Source organism: Delphinapterus leucas, chromosome 18, assembly GCF_059928025.1.
Source record: "Delphinapterus leucas isolate spDelLeu-1000000601 "Yukka" chromosome 18, BTC_Dleu_Yukka2, whole genome shotgun sequence".
Classification (NCBI taxonomy): domain Eukaryota; kingdom Metazoa; phylum Chordata; class Mammalia; order Artiodactyla; family Monodontidae; genus Delphinapterus; species Delphinapterus leucas.
In genome coordinates this window covers 2,873,196-2,890,882 of record NC_143146.1, presented here as the reverse complement: position 1 = coordinate 2,890,882, position 17,687 = coordinate 2,873,196, and the positions used below count along the sequence as shown (strand labels likewise).

General features: G+C 56.3%; 1 protein-coding gene across 1 annotated transcript in view; it reads left to right on the top strand.

The window, feature by feature from the left end:
- Nucleotides 1-17,687, top strand: part of COL4A2 (collagen type IV alpha 2 chain) — a 177,872-nt gene that overhangs the window by 154,572 nt on the left and 5,613 nt on the right. The window contains exons 30-45 of the mRNA XM_022576773.3: nucleotides 1,296-1,457; nucleotides 3,379-3,549; nucleotides 4,281-4,424; nucleotides 5,665-5,787; nucleotides 6,014-6,195; nucleotides 7,503-7,566; nucleotides 7,776-7,850; nucleotides 10,178-10,285; nucleotides 10,961-11,068; nucleotides 11,775-11,846; nucleotides 13,384-13,509; nucleotides 15,269-15,385; nucleotides 15,912-16,073; nucleotides 16,185-16,283; nucleotides 16,520-16,666; nucleotides 16,814-16,930. Of these exons, the coding sequence (XP_022432481.1) occupies nucleotides 1,296-1,457; nucleotides 3,379-3,549; nucleotides 4,281-4,424; nucleotides 5,665-5,787; nucleotides 6,014-6,195; nucleotides 7,503-7,566; nucleotides 7,776-7,850; nucleotides 10,178-10,285; nucleotides 10,961-11,068; nucleotides 11,775-11,846; nucleotides 13,384-13,509; nucleotides 15,269-15,385; nucleotides 15,912-16,073; nucleotides 16,185-16,283; nucleotides 16,520-16,666; nucleotides 16,814-16,930 (1,977 nt within the window). The remainder of the gene's footprint in view (nucleotides 1-1,295; nucleotides 1,458-3,378; nucleotides 3,550-4,280; nucleotides 4,425-5,664; nucleotides 5,788-6,013; nucleotides 6,196-7,502; nucleotides 7,567-7,775; nucleotides 7,851-10,177; nucleotides 10,286-10,960; nucleotides 11,069-11,774; nucleotides 11,847-13,383; nucleotides 13,510-15,268; nucleotides 15,386-15,911; nucleotides 16,074-16,184; nucleotides 16,284-16,519; nucleotides 16,667-16,813; nucleotides 16,931-17,687) is intronic.

Here is a 17,687-nt window from a genome sequence, read left to right as displayed (position 1 = left end):
CCCAGTTTATGCAGAACGGGCCCTGAGAACCCAGAATGCCTGGCTTTAATGCGATTGTGTTGCTGGAATGGGTGGGGTGACCACCAGGCCATTTGGGGTCCCCGTCAGAGAAGCATCAGCTGTTATGACTGGGGCTGATGAGACAGGGGCTCCCTGTGTGGTGCAAGAGGTGACACTCCCCAACACCAGCCGTCAAACCAGTAGGCGTCCTTCACGTGAGACACTGAGGGATGAGCCCGGTTCTCGACGGGCAGCTGGACGCCCCACCCTCAGGAGCACGTGCCCGCCAGTCTCTTCTGCGATCCGACTGTAAAAACTGCCCGAGCTCTTTTACAGAAGGCTGCTTGTGGTAGATGTTTGAAGTGTAGCTGTTTCCCACAGACTTCAAAGAGTCTGAGCATAACGGCACCCCATAGCAGCAGAGGAGCTTCCGAGCCTGTGCGGCTTCCCGTGTTCAGCGTCGCCTTGATGACCTGCCCTTTGGGAGAATATTGTGTCTGCAAAAGCTCTGACTTCCAAAGCATCGGTTTTGGGAAACTGTATCCATGTCTATTCGGCCGCCCCTGTCAGGAGCAGTGGGCAGACCTGGATGTTACTTACGTAGCCATTTAACGTGCTTGTAATGGGCATTTTATTTGTTTTTATAAATTTTATTTATTTATTCATTTATTTTTATTTTTGGCTGCGTTGGGTCTTCGTTGCTGCACTTCAGGCTTTCTCTAGTTGCGGCGAGCGGGGGCTACTCTTCGTTGCAGTGCGCGGGCTTCTCATTGCGGTGGCTTCTCTTGTTGCGGAGCATGGGCTCTAGGCATGTGGGCTTCAGGAGTTGTGGCTCGCAGGCTCAGTAGTTGTGGCGCACGGCCTGAGTTGCTCCACGGCATGTGGGATCTTCCCGGACCAGGGCTTGAACCCGTGTCCCCTGCATTGGCAGGCGGATCCTTAACCACTGCACCACCAGGGAAGTCCCAAGAGTATTTTAACATGTGGCAAAATGCTCAAAATGTAATGTCAAGTGAAAAACCCTAGATTAAAACTGCACTTAAAATGATGTGTCAGTTCTGCAAATGTCTGCTTCTAGGTATAGTTACAGGAACAGAAAAGAGGCCAGCAGGACATATAACAAGATGTTAGTAACTGTCTCGGGGTGAGAGCATGAGTTACTTCGATCTTGTCATTTATACGGACTTCCTACCACCTGGAAAACCTGTTTTTATAGAACAGGCCTGAGGAGACAGATGTTGTTTGCAATGAACTGCATGGGGTTGACCTCACGGCTCTTGTCTCCATTCCTGCAGGAAGCCAGGGGATGCCAGGAATACCGGGCCCGAAGGGTCAGCAGGGCTTCCCAGGACCTTCGGGCCAGCCGGGACTGCCCGGGCCACCAGGACAGCATGGCTACCCTGGAGCTCCTGGCCGGGAAGGGCCCTTGGGGCCGCCGGGCACCCCAGGTTTTGGAGGTAAGGATCCACCCTCCCATCAAGGAGTCAGGGCCTCACTGACAACGGAACCAGCACTGACCCCTTGGGGAATTCTCAGCTGTGCTCCAAGGAACCCCCCTCTCAAGAGCTGCAGGGGTTCGGAAAGTACCGCACGTGGCATGGCTTAAAAGACAGGAATTTATTCTCTCACGGTCTGGAGGCTGGAAGTCCAAGATCAGGGTGTCCATAGGGCTGGTTTCTCCTGAGGCCTCTCTCCTTGGCGTGTAGACGGCCGTCTTCTCCCTGTGTCCTCACAGGGTCACCCCTCTGTGCGTGTCTGCATCCTAATCTCTCTTTTGATAAGGACAACTGTCACACTGGGTTGGGACCCACTCTCATGACCTCATTTAACTAACTTCAATCACCTCTTTAAAGGCCCAGCTTTAGATACAGTCACATTCCAAGGTACTGGGGTTAGGATGTCAACATTTGCATTCTGCAGGGACACAGTTCAGCCCCAGACAGGTTCAGGACATGTATTTCATCAAACAGCCTGAGAAGTCTGCCCTTCCTTTGCACCTGTTGTGTATATTAGGGTTCTAGGTAAGATTTCATTAGGAAAACAGAATTCCCACTGCAAAAGTTCAAAATCTGCTCTGCTTTGAAGAGGCAACGTGATTTGTTTCCTGAATGTGAAAAATTTGGAGAAGAAAGGAAAAACCCTCCTTCAGGAAAACCATGGGGCGAGGTGGGCGGGAGCAGGAAAGCACAGACACGAAACTGTAGACATTTGCTCAGTGGAGCCCTTGCAGGGGGACCGAGCGCATCACAGAAAGGCTGGGAGGGGCCCAGACGTCCCTGAGGCAACGTCCAGGGTGACCCTAGTCTGTCGTTTGCCATAATGAGGTGGCGGCTCTGTCCAGGACCGTAGCCGGTCCGCACAAGGCACTGCCGTGCCCCACACAGGTCAGACATAAGCCAGATGCGTCCCCCAGGAGTGGCCTCAACCGCGTCCCAAACCTGGAGGCTCCACTCAGGGGGAGTGACACCGTGCCGCCCACTGGTTTCACAGTAACGGGAACCCTGGGCAGCGGCTTTGGGCCATCTGTACCAGTGTTCGCAAGGCCTTGCCTGTTCTCAGGCGTGGAGCACAGCATGGTGTGTACAAGATGCACGCCAAAGCCCTCCCTGATGGAGCCCACGGTTTGGGACGGGATGGAATTACCCACGGGAAAGCTTGCGTTTGGCCGGGGCGAGCAGCAGGGTGACCAGACCGCAGGGCCCCGCGTTTGAGACCGCAGGGGAGCTTGTGGGCTAGAACAGCCTTGGGAGGAGGGGCCGGGAGGGGCCGGGCGTGGAGGACGGGCCCTTCCTAGGAGGGACAGCCCCAGGAGACCAGCCGGGGGAGAGCGCATCATCTGAGGAGGGGGTGGGAGCCTAGACAGGGACATGGGGCCGGCGTTCAGAAGGCGTTGAATGCCAGCTAAGGGTGAGGGAGTCGTTGGGGGGTTTTAACAGAGGGGCTGAGCTTTGTCGGGGAGGCTGGGGAAGGGCAGGCCGGCAGTTGCTGACACCCTAACGAGATGAGGACGGCAGGTGTCGCAGGACCTCCCCTAGAACCTAACCCCAGTGGTGTCAGGAGTGCCGCCAGCCACGAGTAACCCCAGCCGTTCCAGCTCCGTGGCTTTGCGCCCAAGCAGAGAAAGTCTCATGTGACTCGTGTCCCACGGGCTGGCTGCCGGCTGTCGGAGAAGGACCTCTTTAGAAAGGCCAGCCTGCGGTGTGCTACACGCTCGAGTCACACCTTCAGACTCCCCTCTGTGGTTACACTTTCCCATTGTCCTTCCGAGACGTTTTTCTTACCAAAAGTTATTGTTATCGATGTCTCAAAAATATCATAGAGGTGTTTTCTCTGTGTGATTTGTTCATCTTGTTTTATCTTCCTTCCCCTTCCTGACAGGTCTGCCTGGAGACAGAGGGGAGCCAGGTGACACAGGTGTCCCTGGCCCCGTGGGCATGAAGGGCGTCTCCGGGGATAGAGGTGACCCTGGCTGGCAGGGTGAGAGAGGTCATCCCGGAAGCCCTGGATTCAAAGGAGTGGCCGGGATGCCTGGTGCCCCGGGCCCCAAAGGTGACTGCAGAACATGACCAGGGACGTAGCCTGTGGGGCGCGGGTGGGACAGCTCTGCGGGAGGGCGCAGCCTCGCAGCCCCAGGCTGCGTCGGGCTCTGGGGACCAGGTGATGCTGCCCAGGCTGGCTGTGACCGCTGTGCCCCCAAATGCCAGTTGATTAACTTCCCACGAGAGAGGGACTGTCTGAAGAGCAGGACTTGCTCTCTGCCAGGGGGGCGGTCTGTGGACAGGCCCCCGGGAGTCGGGATTCAGATCCGGAGGCCGGGTGGTGAACAGAAACCGAAACAAAGGGAAATGCTTGGTCTCCAGCGTAGGGTTCCCTGCTCGCAGGTGAGGCTAGTCCCCCCGCTAGTGGGGCTCTCTGGCCCTTGACTGCAGCTGGAGGCACTTTGCTGCCTTCTCCAGGGCCCTTTGCCAGTTTTCCACGCTGGGCGCAGTGTCAACATCACACCAAGTCCCAGGGCCCCTTTCCAACTGGTGGAAAGACCACGGACCCCGTGACTTCCAGTTTCCCCCCGTCTGTCCGCCTGCATCGGCCTTACATCTGTCCCCGGTGGCAGACGGGCTGACTCTGCCCCTCAGGCAGCAGACCAGTCCCTTAGCAAGTGCTGTCCCGAAAATCCTACGGACGTTAAGAATCTTAGCATCTCCTTACACAAGTCGCAAGTGGGGCTGTCACCGTGGCAATTAGCCACGCCTAACCCAGCGCTTTTCTCATTCCCTCTGAAGGAGTTAAGGGTTCTCCCGGGATGGACGGCTTCCAAGGCATGCTCGGGCTCAAGGGGAGATCCGGGCTTCCGGGAAACAAAGGAGAGACTGGATTTTTTGGAGTCCCTGGGCTGAAGGGCCTGGCTGGCGAGCCCGGTGTGAAAGGTACGTCACCTCTCGGCCAGGTTGAGACTCACTTTCACGGCGGCCTGACACTGCCTAGAACAATGTTCCGGCAACCCAAACACTAGACACTATTAAAAGAGAAGCTAACTCAGGAGCTGGAGGGCTTCCTCCTTGCTTCAATACACTGGCCGTGTGTAAGGAGGGAGTGACGCTAACCGAAGGGAACTTGAGAACGGAAATGACGCAGCATTAAGAACCAAAAACATCCTAAGAAACGTATCTCACCATGAGTATTCCGTGGTGCACACGAGGAGGTGAGGCCAGGGGAGAAGCGGAAGGTGAAGTCTGAAGGACAGAGCACCTTTGGCAACAGAGGAACACGGTAGTCCAGGTAGACGGCTACACCCCGTGCAAAGAGACGGTGACCCCCAGAAGCGAGCCTGGTCCAAGCCCTGGCCTGGGTGGGCAACCCAAGACTCCAGGTGGGAGATTCAGGAAGGGTGTTCCCAACGAACCACATTTTTTCGTGACATTTGTTCAGACACCCTTGTTTCTCAAAGTATCACCATGGTCTCTAAAACAACTGAATTAGTAATAACGAACGTTGATGGGGATGTAAAGACATGGGAACCCTCAGACCCTGCTGGTGGGAATATCAAGTGGAGCAGCCAGGGTGGAAAATGTTGGCAGTTTCTTAGAAAGAAAAGCACAGAATTACCCAGAAAATCCACTCCTGGGTGTGCGCCCAGGAGGACTGAAAACACACATCCACACAGAAACTCACACACAGATTTTGTAGCAGCATAATTCATTATAGCCCCAAATAGAAACAACGCAGGTGTCCATCACGGATAAACAAGATGGGGCATAGCCATATAAAGGAGTACTAGGCAGCAATGAAAAAGAATTAGGCTCTGACACATGCTACGACATGGATGAAACTTGAAAACATTGTGTCGCACACTGTCTGCTTCCGTTTGTATGAAATGTCCAGAACAGACCTGTCTGCAGAGTCAGAAAGTGGGTTAGTGGTTCCTGTTGCTGGGGAAGGGGGGACAGAGGGGGTGACCGCTGATGGGCACAGGGTTCTTTGGGGTGATGAACATGTTCTGAAGTCAGTAGTGGTCCCTCCAGCCAAGACACTCTGTGCCCGCCTCCCTCGAGGAGAGAAGGGTGGAGGAAGACGGGTGCTCCCATCACCTGGGCTCCCAGCTTGCAGCCTTGGGGGAGCTGTGCCACCCACAGGTCAAGGGAATGACTGCACTCTGTTTCCTTCTAGGCAGCCGAGGGGACCCCGGCCCCCCCGGACCACCTCCCAGCATCCTGCCAGGAATGAAAGACATCAAAGGAGAGAAAGGAGATGAAGGCCCCATGGGACTGAAAGGATACCTGGGCTTGAAAGGTGAGGCCCCGCCTGACCTCAGAGCCGGTGGCCTGGGGTCCCCTGCCTACCCCAGCCCCTCGCAGTGTGCGAGAGTAGCAGAGACGCCCCAGCGCCCAGGCCAGCCTCCTGTACTGCAGCCCTCCTGACACCCTGACGTCCGCACCAGGGGCTGGCGGGTGGTTCTCGGGGGCCCGGGGGGGTGGAGCAGGGTCCCCCCAGAACTTCACACTCAGTCTCCCTGCAGGCCTTCCCGGAATGCCAGGGATCCCCGGGCTGTCGGGAGTCCCTGGGCTGCCGGGGAAACCAGGCTACGTCAAAGGAGTCAAAGGAGATACCGGATTCCCCGGCGTGCCCGGGTCACCAGGATTCCCCGGCGTGCCCGGCTCCCCCGGAATCTCAGGGTTTCCGGGCTTCACAGGCAGTAGGGTAAGTGGGCATCTTCTGTGAGTTCCTCTCCCCATGGCCTGCTGGCCGAGCACTGCGGTCCACGGTCCCTGGGGGACAAGACTCAGTTCTGCCACTTACGGGCTGAACAACCCTGGGCAAGTCACTGAACCTCTCTGTGCCTCAACGTCCTCGTCTCTCTAATGGGCAATAACAGTACCCACCTCACAGGCTGCTATGAGGCTTGAATGAGCTCTTGAGACGGTACCCAACATGTTTGCCCGGGTAAGCCTGGCAGAGGGTAGGGCGTAGTCAGCCATGATTATTACTACCACTGTCACGACCATGGTCTGTGTCATTGATGTTATTTATTTCAATGAAACGGCCATCATTACTGCTTTACAGTTTAATAAGAACAGGTGTGCGAACCAGCTTCTATACTACACTGGAAAACTTCAGGACTTCTTTACAAAATGATGACATCGCAAACCCTTCAAAATTGCAAACTTCACCAAGTCAGACAGAGAAAGAGAAATATCGTATGATATCCATTATATGCAGAATCTAAAAAGAAATGATGAACTTACTTACAAAACAGAAGCAGACTCACAGACTTAGAGAACGGACTTATGGTTCCCGGGGGGGAAGGGTTGGGGGGAGGGATAGTCAGGGAGTTTGGGATTGACATGTCCACACTGCTATATTTAAAATGGATAACCAGCAAGGACCTACTGTATAGCACAGGGAACTCTGCTCAACGTTATGTGGCAGCCTGGATGGGAGGCAAGTCTGGGAGAGAAAGGATACATGTACACGTATGGCTGAGTCACTTCGCTGTGCACCTGAATCTGTCACAGCATCAGGGTTTTTTAATAAATTTATTTATTTGTTTGTTTATTTTTGGCTGCATTGGGTCTTCGTTGCTGCGCGCGGGCTTTCTCTAGTTGCGGTGAGCAGGGGCTACTCTTCATTGCGGTGCGCGGGCTTTTCATTGCGGTGGCTTCTCTTGTTGAGGAGCACGGGCTCTAGGCGCACGGGCTCAGTAGTTGTGGCACGTGGGCTCAGTAGTTGTAGCACGCGGGCTCAGTAGTTGTGGCTCACGGGCTCTAGAGCGCAGGCTCAGTAGTTGCGGCGCACGGGCTTAGTTGCTCTGTGGCATGCGGGATCTTCCGAGACCAGGGATCGAACCCATGTCCCCTGCATTCTTAACCACTGCGCCACCAGGGAAACCCTTCTCACAGCATTGTTAATTGGCTATACTCCAATATAAAACAAAAAGTTCTTATAAAAAAAATTACAAACTTCACGATCGGCCATGTAAGATGGTTTCATGTTTGGCTTTGCTCCAGGGCGACAAGGGAGCTCCGGGGAGAGTAGGCCTTCACGGCGAGATCGGCCCCATCGGTGACTTTGGTGAGTGTTGCTGGGACGGTGAAAACAGGGCATCCCCAATCCAGGACATCCCCGATCCAGGACATCCCGGGCAGTGTGGGGACATCAGGCCTGTGGGTGCTGTTCGTTACTTGGAAGCAAATTATTCTTATTAGGGAGGTAGTGTCATAGAAGTTGCTAAACTAACCACAGGAAGACCTGACTTCAGCCATCTTTTTTGCACCTAACAGGTGATATTGGAAACACTATAGACCTTCCAGGAAGTCCAGGCCTGAAGGGGGAAGGAGGCACCGCTGGAGCACCAGGTACCCGAGCGATTCTCCACCCCTTCATCTTCCGCAGCCTTGCCCCCTGGTCTGTCGTCACTCATGCTTGCCGACCGTAGCGTTACTTAGCGAACCCACGTATCACGATGTAGGGATGGTTTGAGGTCCTTAAGCCCGACGTGTAAGGAAGACTGGAATTTGTAATTAAATTGAGCCTGAAGACAACGTCAGGAAACCTTTCTCTCCCTGAGAGGGAAGATGGAGAGAATCAACATTCAGTGGATGGGAGGGGCTGCAGCCTCTAAAATGTACCACACGTGCCTGTTCTGTTGGGACACATCCTAGGGCGCGAAGCAAGTGACACAGTGACCAGAGCCCTTGCAAACTGTGAAAGGGGAGTGGAAGTCAGACCTCTCTACTGCGTAAGACAAGGGGCGGCCCCCCAGCCCTGTGTACGTCAGGGGGTGTCACGTGGCATGGCAGCTCACGCCCCTTCTCTGAGCATCACTGAAGTTCAAGGTCAAAATTCCTGCTTGTGTCATATCCCATGGGACTTGGAATAGATGCCTCCGTCCTGGGATTTTAGCTTGGGAGACCCCACAGGTCTGCCTAGGGATGGCTCGGGTTGGGGGAAAGAATCTGTCCGTGTGTTCGGCCAACAAGGAGGGCGCTGAGCTTTACTGAGAGAACGCGCCAGAATGGAAAGGGACATTCAGTCTAGCTTGGGAGTGGAGGGCTGTCACTTAGGAACAGGTAACCTCACCTATGAACTCCTCTGGGCTCCCTGTAGATCTACAGTTCGGTCTCCCGACGGCTTTATTCCCAGACACAAGGGTACCTTAGGCTGGCTGGATCTCCCATCCTAAATAATTACTTTGGCAGTTTGGTTTATAAAAGCAGAAATGTGAGACCATCTTTTCCACATATGTCACTAACAGTGGCCTCTTTTGTTCAATTGAAAATGTGTGTAAAGAGAAGCTGCCCCACCCCAGGAAATATGGTTGCTCCCCCTTGAACGTTTAGCTTTTAGTTAACCTGAAGTCCAGGAAGTGGAGCCTCCCACTGTGTCCATCCCCAGGGGACTGTATCCTAGGCGCAGAGGGGCGGTGTCAGTTGTCAGCGTCCTCGGCGGTGTTCCATTCGCCCGAAGACAAGTGCAGTGTAAGAAGTGGGCTCGGCCACAGCGCTTGCCCCTGCAGCGTGGGCGGGAGGTGCCCAGGGGCCCTGGGCAGGTGGCCTCCCAGTGGGAGGGCCCCGGGGACCGGAGGCTCTGGCCTGGTCCCTCCTCGGAGGATGAGAGACAGGCTGCACTGGACTCTGGGTCCAGGTGGAGGTGGTGGAGACCGTTTATGGAAGAAATAGGTAAATAGGGGTTTGGAGCAGATTTTAAAACACTAAAATAATCCATAGAAAACAAGCAGAACGTCTTAGGTGGTTTTCTTCAAGACCACGAGAACGTCAACAGTAGTTGTTCTGAGAAGAGCCTCAGAGATTTCAGGAGACACTGGCGGAAGTGACTTTGTAGAATCGGGGTGGTCTGAAGTTTCCAGAATCTTCCAGCGTCTCTCTAAGTCCACCCAATGAGCAGGGAAGCACCTGAGGGGCTCGTCTAAAAGGCAGATTCCGGGCCTGACCCAGACCTGAGAGGCTCAAACGTCTCATGTCTTGACTAACCCCCCAGATTCCCCAGCACAGCACCCGTTAGAAACCACTCGGATAAGGGCTCAGGTGAGTGGTCTGTTGCCGTTTAACAAGGCCCCCAAAATGTGGCGGCTTAGAGCACCCACCGCTGGTGTTATCTGACAGATTCTGAGGCCAGGAATTCGGAAACAGGGTGGTTCTCGTGAGATTCTGGTCATGAGGTCGGGCGGGCTGCCTCATCTGAAGGCTAGACGGGGCCGGACCATCCACGTCCAAGGCGGCTCTTGGCGGGAGGCCTCAATTCCTCCCCGCGAGCTTGAGTGTCCTCATGACGTGGCAGCTGGCTTCCTCCAGAGCAGGGTCAGAGTGAAAGCAGTGATGATCTGTATGAGCTGGGCTCAAGGTGGCACAGTGGCACGTCCACGGTGTCCTGGTGTTCACGCAGTTCAGCCCTACTCGGTGTGGGTGGAGCTCACAAGGGTGTGAATGCCAGGACGCAGACCGCTGGGTGCCAGCTTGGAGGCTGCGGACCACAGGCTCCGAGCAGGGAATTAGGTAGAAATTTAGCTGAGGAAGGAGCCGTCTAGATTTCCGCCCCCACTCACAATTGGAAGCACCAGTGCGAAGGCAGCATCCTTTACCTGGTGCCCTTGAACCCCACGAGCCTTAAGCCCCAGTGACACGACGGCTGTGGTTTGTTCTGAGCAGCACATCTGTGGTTACAGGTCTAAAGGGATTCTTCGGAGAGAAAGGATCAGAGGGTGATGTCGGCTTCCCTGGGATCACCGGCCTGGCAGGAGTCCAGGGCCCTCCTGGACTTAAAGGGCAAACAGGTAAAATCCCAGGCCACACCACCTTCCCCCAGCCTGCCCTCCCTGGGCCTGGCTGGACGGTGCGGTGGCCAGTGAGGCCGAGTGCGGCCAAGCCCCCAAATCTCCAAGGGCCCAAAACAAGGGTGGCCAGTTCTGCCCGTCTGCTTTTCCCCCGCGGTCGCAGCCGAGGCAGCTCCCTCCCACCTGTCCGTCCCTAGGTCCAGCCCAGCCCAGCTGTGGTGGAGGCACAGGGGCGATGGCCGTGTCTGTGCGGCCACCGTCTGTCTCTCTGTACATGTTTAGACAGTTCCTGTGACAGCTGCCTTTTGTGCATTTCAATTGCAGAATTCACAGGGGATCCCGAGTTACACGAGTGAATTCGTTTTGTGCTTTTTTCTTGCTGCCGTTTTGCTCGCTGTTGCCCGGGATCTGTGAACACAGACAGGCTGATCCTCAAGGGGTCTCTGGGTTCTCCCCAGGCTTCCACGTGCACGATGGAATGAGATTACGAATACACAAGCTGTTCTGTTTGGCCAGGCTGCGCTAACCCTGCTGAACTTGAATGCGGGGTCCAAGGCCACGTGGAAGGGAAGCTGGTTCTTTCCCGCAAAGTCCCTCCCCGAGGCAGGACCCGAGCTGGAGGCCACGAGGCCTCGGGGTTCCTGTGTCCCCCTGAAGGATGTGTTTGTCCCCCAGGCTTTCCAGGACTGACAGGGCTGCAGGGGCCTCAGGGAGAGTCGGGACGGGCGGGAGTGCCCGGCACCAAAGGAGACTATGGCTGGCCGGGGAGCCCAGGCCTACCAGGTAAGACCCCTCCCCTCTCTGCAGACACAAAGCAATGGCAACCTGCAAAGAGGCCTTTACTCCCCAGAACGATGAACAGAAACCTGCCGGGAGACCTCAGGGTGACTCTCAGTCAGCACCTGGGCGGTGCAGAGGCGGGACAGAGGGACAGATGCAAGGGTCCCCACCGCGAGGTCTGGTGCAGCCCTTGGGGGGCTTGGGGAGTTACTCGGCCCGGCCTTGACAGGCCTGGGTCAGGGGACAGGCCCTTGGACACTCTCCTGTCCAGAGTTCAGGGGGGCGCACCCCGACTCCACATTCACTGCCCGCATCACAGGAAGAACTGTCGCCTGCTTCCCAAGTCCCACTTTAGGCTGATCCTCGGAAATCCAGAAGGGATGGAAATGATACCAGGCTGCGGGTTCCAAGCACCGTTTTCATACGTACAGTGACTCACGGATCAGGAAAAGAAACACACAGCACTGCCCAGTCCCCTTCTGGCTGTAACGAGTCTGTAAAGAGTTTCCATGAAAACGATTTTTAGGTTAATGGTTCTCCTGGGTGACACAGAAGTGACTGACTGACATGGCACGGTATTTGCTGTACTTCCGGTTTGCCCAGCTTTCGAACACACTGGATGGGCGACCGTATCCCAGCAGAAAAGAGCATCTGATTGTGTTAAGGGTCCCCCGCTCCGCCGTGGAATAACCACGAGGGTCCTCCACAGGTCTGCCCGGCCTCCGCGGTATCGGCGGCTTACACGGCTTGCCAGGCACCAAAGGCTTCCCAGGATCCCCAGGTACCAGATGGCAGGGGGGCAAGGGATCGGGTGGGCCATCAGGGACTTGGACGGGGGTCGGGGAGCTCAGGGAGCAGGGCGGGCTCCGTCCCTGAGGCCACGGGGACTCAGTCCCATCTGGCTCCTCCCCCAAAACGCTGCCGACCGGGGGCCCAACCAACAGGGAGTTAGTTCCTCCTCCCAGGTCTGGAGGCGGGAAGCTTGGGGTGGGTGCCGTTGCGGCAGAGTCCGGGTGAGGACCCTCTTCCCGGCTTCTCGCTGTGTCCGCACACAGTGGAGAAGGAGAGCGAGCTCTCTGGTATCTCTTCTTATAAGGACGCCAATCCTGTCAGGGGCCCTTTCACCCCAAATGCCTCCCAAAGGCCCCCCTCCAGACCCCATCACATGGCGGGTTAGGGCTTTGACAGATGGGTTTAGAAAAGACAATTCCCTTCACAGCAGTGGCGTATGGGGGTTTTGGCAGGGCGGGGTGTTCCGTAAGGAGAAGAAAGTGAGACCTTTAAGAAATTGTGAGAAGCTGCTCTTGGAAGTTACCATGACCCTTTTTTTCCTGAAGGAGATACAAAGCCCATCCTTTCCAAAAGCCAGTGGCAGAATGAGGTCTGCGTGATTAGCCCCTTCTGGGATCTCAGAATACCATCTGCGTGTCCATCTATTCCTCAAGGGGGATGAGATCCCCTTTGTGCAGAAAGCTTCCTTTTTACCCTTGGTCCCCCTCTGGGAAGATGCCATCACATGTGCAAAACTCTCAGTGACTTCCCTGAAATTTCTTTATTTTAAATTTAGTTCATCTTAAATCTTAATGCCCTGTCTTTGCATTTAATTTTTAAAATGTATTAATTGGACTAATAATATTTGTAGGGCATATTATTAATATATGTTTTTAAGGACAATTTTTATTGTTTTCAGATTATAAAAGTTCATGCTGAGTAGAGAAAAGCTTAAAAAAATACACTTAAGCAAAAGAAAAAAAAATACCCATAGTTCTACCACTGCTTTTAGAATATTCTCTTTATAGATGTCTTACATAATCAAACGTTCATCTGTCTACAGGTAAATTTGGATGTGTGGAATCATATATAAATTCACACACTCATGCTTCAGTTAACATTTCAATTCGAGTTTAGATGGTCAAGTTATGTCGCTCTGACACCTACTACGTTGAGCCCCTGATGTGGGAACAGGGAAGGTTTTCAATAGCGTTTTCCTTTTCAACCTAACTCAGGCTTAGCACCAGGAGCCCGGGGCCCTCGGCAGGTCTCAGCTGCAGGACCACCTGCGTCCTGGAATCTGGGATTTTTCCGGGGGTCCTCGGTGGTCTCCCCTATAAAGCAAAGGGGTTCAGTTACGATCCCCAGGATTCCTTCCAAGTGGCAGGGTCTGGGGCACCAAGGCCACCTAGGAAGCTGAAATCTCCACGGCTGCCATTGGGTTCTCTGTTTCTGGGTCCCACTGAGAGCGTTACTATCCCTCCACTCATGAAAATGGATTCTGCCGGGTTGAAGACACTGACATCTGCCTGTCAACCCGGCCACAGGTGCGGACATCCACGGGGACGCCGGCTTACCAGGTCCTGCCGGGGCCAGGGGTGACCCAGGAGAGGCCAACACCCTTCCAGGCCCTGCAGGAGCCCCGGGACGGAAAGGGGAGCGTGGAGTCCCAGGTGAGGCCAACACCCCAGTATCACCATCTGCACCCCCAGAACCACAGTGTCCGTGAGTCTGAGAGATGAGAGGCCGGGGGCAGGGCAGGTGCCGGCTCCTCTAGGGAGAATTTCTTGTTGCAAACCTCCCACTAGTGTTCCATCGTTTATACTCCATCACAATCTTGCTCCGCTGGGGTTAGCTATTGACCACACTCCCTTGTAGGACGGGTAAGATCATACTCCATCCCCTCGGTGCCCCCAGGGTTAGGTGTGCACCCGGCACAGGGCCCTGGCTGTGACACGCGCACGGGAGTGTTGGGTAGATGAGTGGATGAACGCACCACAGCCCCTGAGCTGTGCCTGCGCGCCAGGCCTGGGCCGTGGTGGGAGCAGCCAGCGGGTCTCAGCCGCTGAGCACGAGCCCCAGCCCCACCCCCTGCCCATCCACCAGCAAACCAGCTCGACCTAAACTGAGAGGGAGGCGCCCCAGCAGGTGCTTTCGGCCCAGCGCTTGTCTCCTGACGGCCGGGGCCCGCACCCACCCCCAGCTCAGCCCAGCATGCTGTCCACGGGCGCCGTCTGGGCAGCCGGCAGGGCTGCTGGACCAGACAGGCCCGTCACACCTGGGCTTCCGAGACCAGGGCCTGAGTGCCCGTGCTCTGGTCAGAATTACCCCCGAAGCTAGAGCCATCGACAACCAAAGGAGAAGCCAGGCCCTGAGGAGGCCAGAGACCCTGATCTCCTATGGGGGGCGGGTATCTCAAGGCCCACGGACCGCGTCATCTGATTCTCCAGGGTCTGTCCTCTCCCCTTTCATTAAGTGCAAAGCCCAGAATTCCCTGATACCCCAGCCCCACAGCACTGATCTGAAGGCAGGAGGAGGAGGAAGGCCGGCCAGCTGGGGCCTTTGTGAGTCCTGGGGGGGCGTGCGGTTCACACAGCTCCGCCCAGGGCCGAGGACCCAGGCTCAGGCCACCAGCACAGGACCACCAGCACTGTAGCTGAGGCCTGAGGCAAGCGCGTGTAACACAGTTTTCTCTGTGAAGCACATCCCAGCCTTCCTGAAACTCTGGACAGCACTTCAGCGTGACACTTGGGGGCCACTCTAAACAGTGAAATCACCCACAAAAAGCACAGAAGTGCAGAAAACGTGGCACGAAATAGACAGTAGGAGGATCCTTGCTGACACTGAGCTGGGACTCGCTCTCTCCCTCCCGCTTGTCCAAGAGCGCTGCGGGTATTGACTGGGGGTCACCAGTAAATCTCAGTTGGGGAAGCAGGATGGCAAGTACAGAATCTGTGGGCAGTGAGGGCGGACTCTGCCCAGGACGCTGGACATCGTCGGGATCCAGGATCCTGAAGGACGGCATGGGGAGGACTGAAATACCAGCGCCGGCCATCCTGAGCCTTCCCACGACGGGTGCTCTCTGGGCCAACAGGGCTGCCCTGTCAGTGACATCCTCCCCTCAGGGTAGGGCCAGGTGTCACCCACAGGTAGCCCCATCAGCTGTCCCTTGAGCAGGTAGCATGCCGGTGAGGACAATATCCCAGCAGAGGCAGGTCCACGGGACCCTCTAGGCAGCAAGAGGGGGCTGGTGGGAGTGGGGACAGGCAGTGCGGCCCCTGTCTCCCCAGACCCGCCCTGAGAGCCTGCGCTGGGTGCCTTCCATCACTGCCTCTCCTTGTTGGCCCTGCTCCTGGACAGGTGAGGGCATAGGGAGGAAACAAGATGAAAAGCTGGGTGCTGGTACTAACCAACTTCTATTTCCCTCCTAAGGGGAACGAGGCCCAGTTGGGAGCCCAGGACTTCAGGGGTTTCCAGGCATCACCCCCCCTTCCAACGTCTCTGGGTTACCAGGTGACGTAGGCGCGCCTGGGATATTTGGCCTGGAAGGTAAGCAGGGCTCACACTGGGATACATTGGAATCTCTGGGGACAGGAGCTGGCCACGACCTGATTGCTTGAGGGATAGAACGCTCTTGTTGTCCCCTTGAGGGCATGATGCCGAGTGAAATAAGCCAGACAGAAAAGGACACATACTGTCTGATAGGAGCTCCCTAAGTGACCACATTCATAGGACAGAAAGTAGATAGTGGGGGCCAGGAGCCGGGGGAGGGGCAGTTGGTGTTCAATGGGGACAGAGCTTCCGCTGGGAAGATGAACACGTTCAGAGAAGGATGGTGGTGATGGCTGCACAGCGACGTGAATGCATCTCATGCCACTGAACTGTACACTTAAAAATGGTTAAAATGTTAACGTTTATGTTACGTATATTTTACCACAATACAAAGCAAAGCTGCCCAGTGTTACAAACTTGCCAAAGCCGGTCCCCTGAATGGGTGACTTTGTATCCGGCCTCCCGGCCGTGACTGTGCCTTCCTGCTGTGAACACTCATCTTTCTTGGGACTGATGCCAACAGGTTATCGAGGTCCCCCGGGGCCACCTGGGCCCGTGGCTCTTCCTGGAATCAAAGGAGATGAGGGGAGTCCAGGAGCCCCCGGAAACCCGGGGACCAAAGGATGGGTCGGGGACTCCGGGCCCCAGGGCCGGCCTGGCGTGTTCGGGCTCCTGGGAGAAAAAGGTAAGGGTCGGTGCCCGTGGGGGGCTCCTCTCGGGGAGGCTGGCGGCGCTGGTCAGAGATGGCCAGAGCCCCCGCCCAGCCCGTGTCCTCAACGTCCTGCTTGTCCGGAAGGGCCCAGAGGGGAGCAAGGATTCATGGGCAACACAGGCGCCGCCGGGAGTGTGGGAGACCGAGGCCCCAAAGGACCTAAAGGAGATCGAGGACTCCCGGGTAAGTGAGTCTCAGAGGGGACGCCTCTGAGGTCATTCTGTCACAGGGACGTGGTGGTGACGGGTTGTTGGAAGGGCTCTGAGCGACTTGCAGGTGGGTTATCACCCACCCCACCTCTAGAGAGCGCGGTGGCTCAAAGGAAGCTCCGGAATTGGTTCAGTGGGTCAAAAATGGAATAGAGACCAGAGCAAGAGAGCGAAGTGGTCCTCACGCATCATCCGGCCTTTCTTTTCCAGGTGCCCCGGGTGCTGTGGGCGCCCCGGGGATTGCAGGAATCCCCCAGAGGGTTGCCATCCAGCGGGGCCCAGTGGGTCCGCAGGGAAGGAGAGGCCCTCCGGGGCCTCAGGGGGAGATGGGACCCCAGGGCCGCCCGGGAGAACCAGGTAGGAGCACTGCTGCGGGGCCACCCCTCGTTTCCTGTTTGCTTTGCTTTCACTTTTGTTCTCCTGCTGGAAAGCACTGGCTGAGCACCAGTGATGGAGCATCGCATTCTTCCCGGGGCACTGACACGTGTCTCGGTGGCTCTGCAGGTTTCCGCGGGACTCCAGGGAAGGCAGGGCCCCAGGGAAGAGGCGGCGTGTCAGCTGTTCCCGGGTTCCGAGGAGACCAGGGGCCCGTGGGGCTGCAGGGGCCCGTTGGCTATGAAGGTGAGTGATGGTGACAGAGGGGGCAGAGGGCAGGGAGCTTCCTCCAGGTCCCGCTGTGAGTCTGCTAAACGGACTGTGGTGTACGGGGAGGGGTCAGATGAGCCCCGAGATGAGCAGAGATGAGGGGCTGCACCCCCTAGCCCAGAGCCTGGGGCCCCCACTGCAGCCTGGGTCCTGGGCAAGGCCCATATACCTGCGCCAACCCGGTGTCCCCTGCATCTGGCAGAACACCTGGCACAGAGTCCCCAGGACAGGCCGGCCTCCTTCCTTCCTCTGAGACATCTGCAGGTGCCTCAGAGAAGGAAGCAGCAGACATATTTCGAGAGACAAGATTCCTAAAGCTCTTGAGGGCCGGAAACTATGAGCTGAAAGTCACCGATTACATTACAGGAGCCGCTGTGAAGTCTTATGTCATCGACTTCTTAAAATTATTTGCACGTGTGCAGGATGGGATAGGCCAGAAATAATAGCAATTCATGCAAAACAAAGTCTTGAGAGTTGGTGTAATCCACCTGCGCTCGGTTTGAGCCCGAGGTGTGAGCACCGTGCTGACAGTAAAGGCGGGCTGCACGGTCAGCGTCCAGATCGCAGGAAGCACACGGCGACCCACGGCCAGGAGAGTGTAAAATGCTGGGGGATGCAACCCGAGACACGCATGGCGGGGCAGGGGGCGGCGCATCCAGGCCAGGGGCCAAGACAGTGCAGGGTGGACGGCACGTCCTCAGAAAGGCAGGGTCACCCAGGACGGCTGATTCCA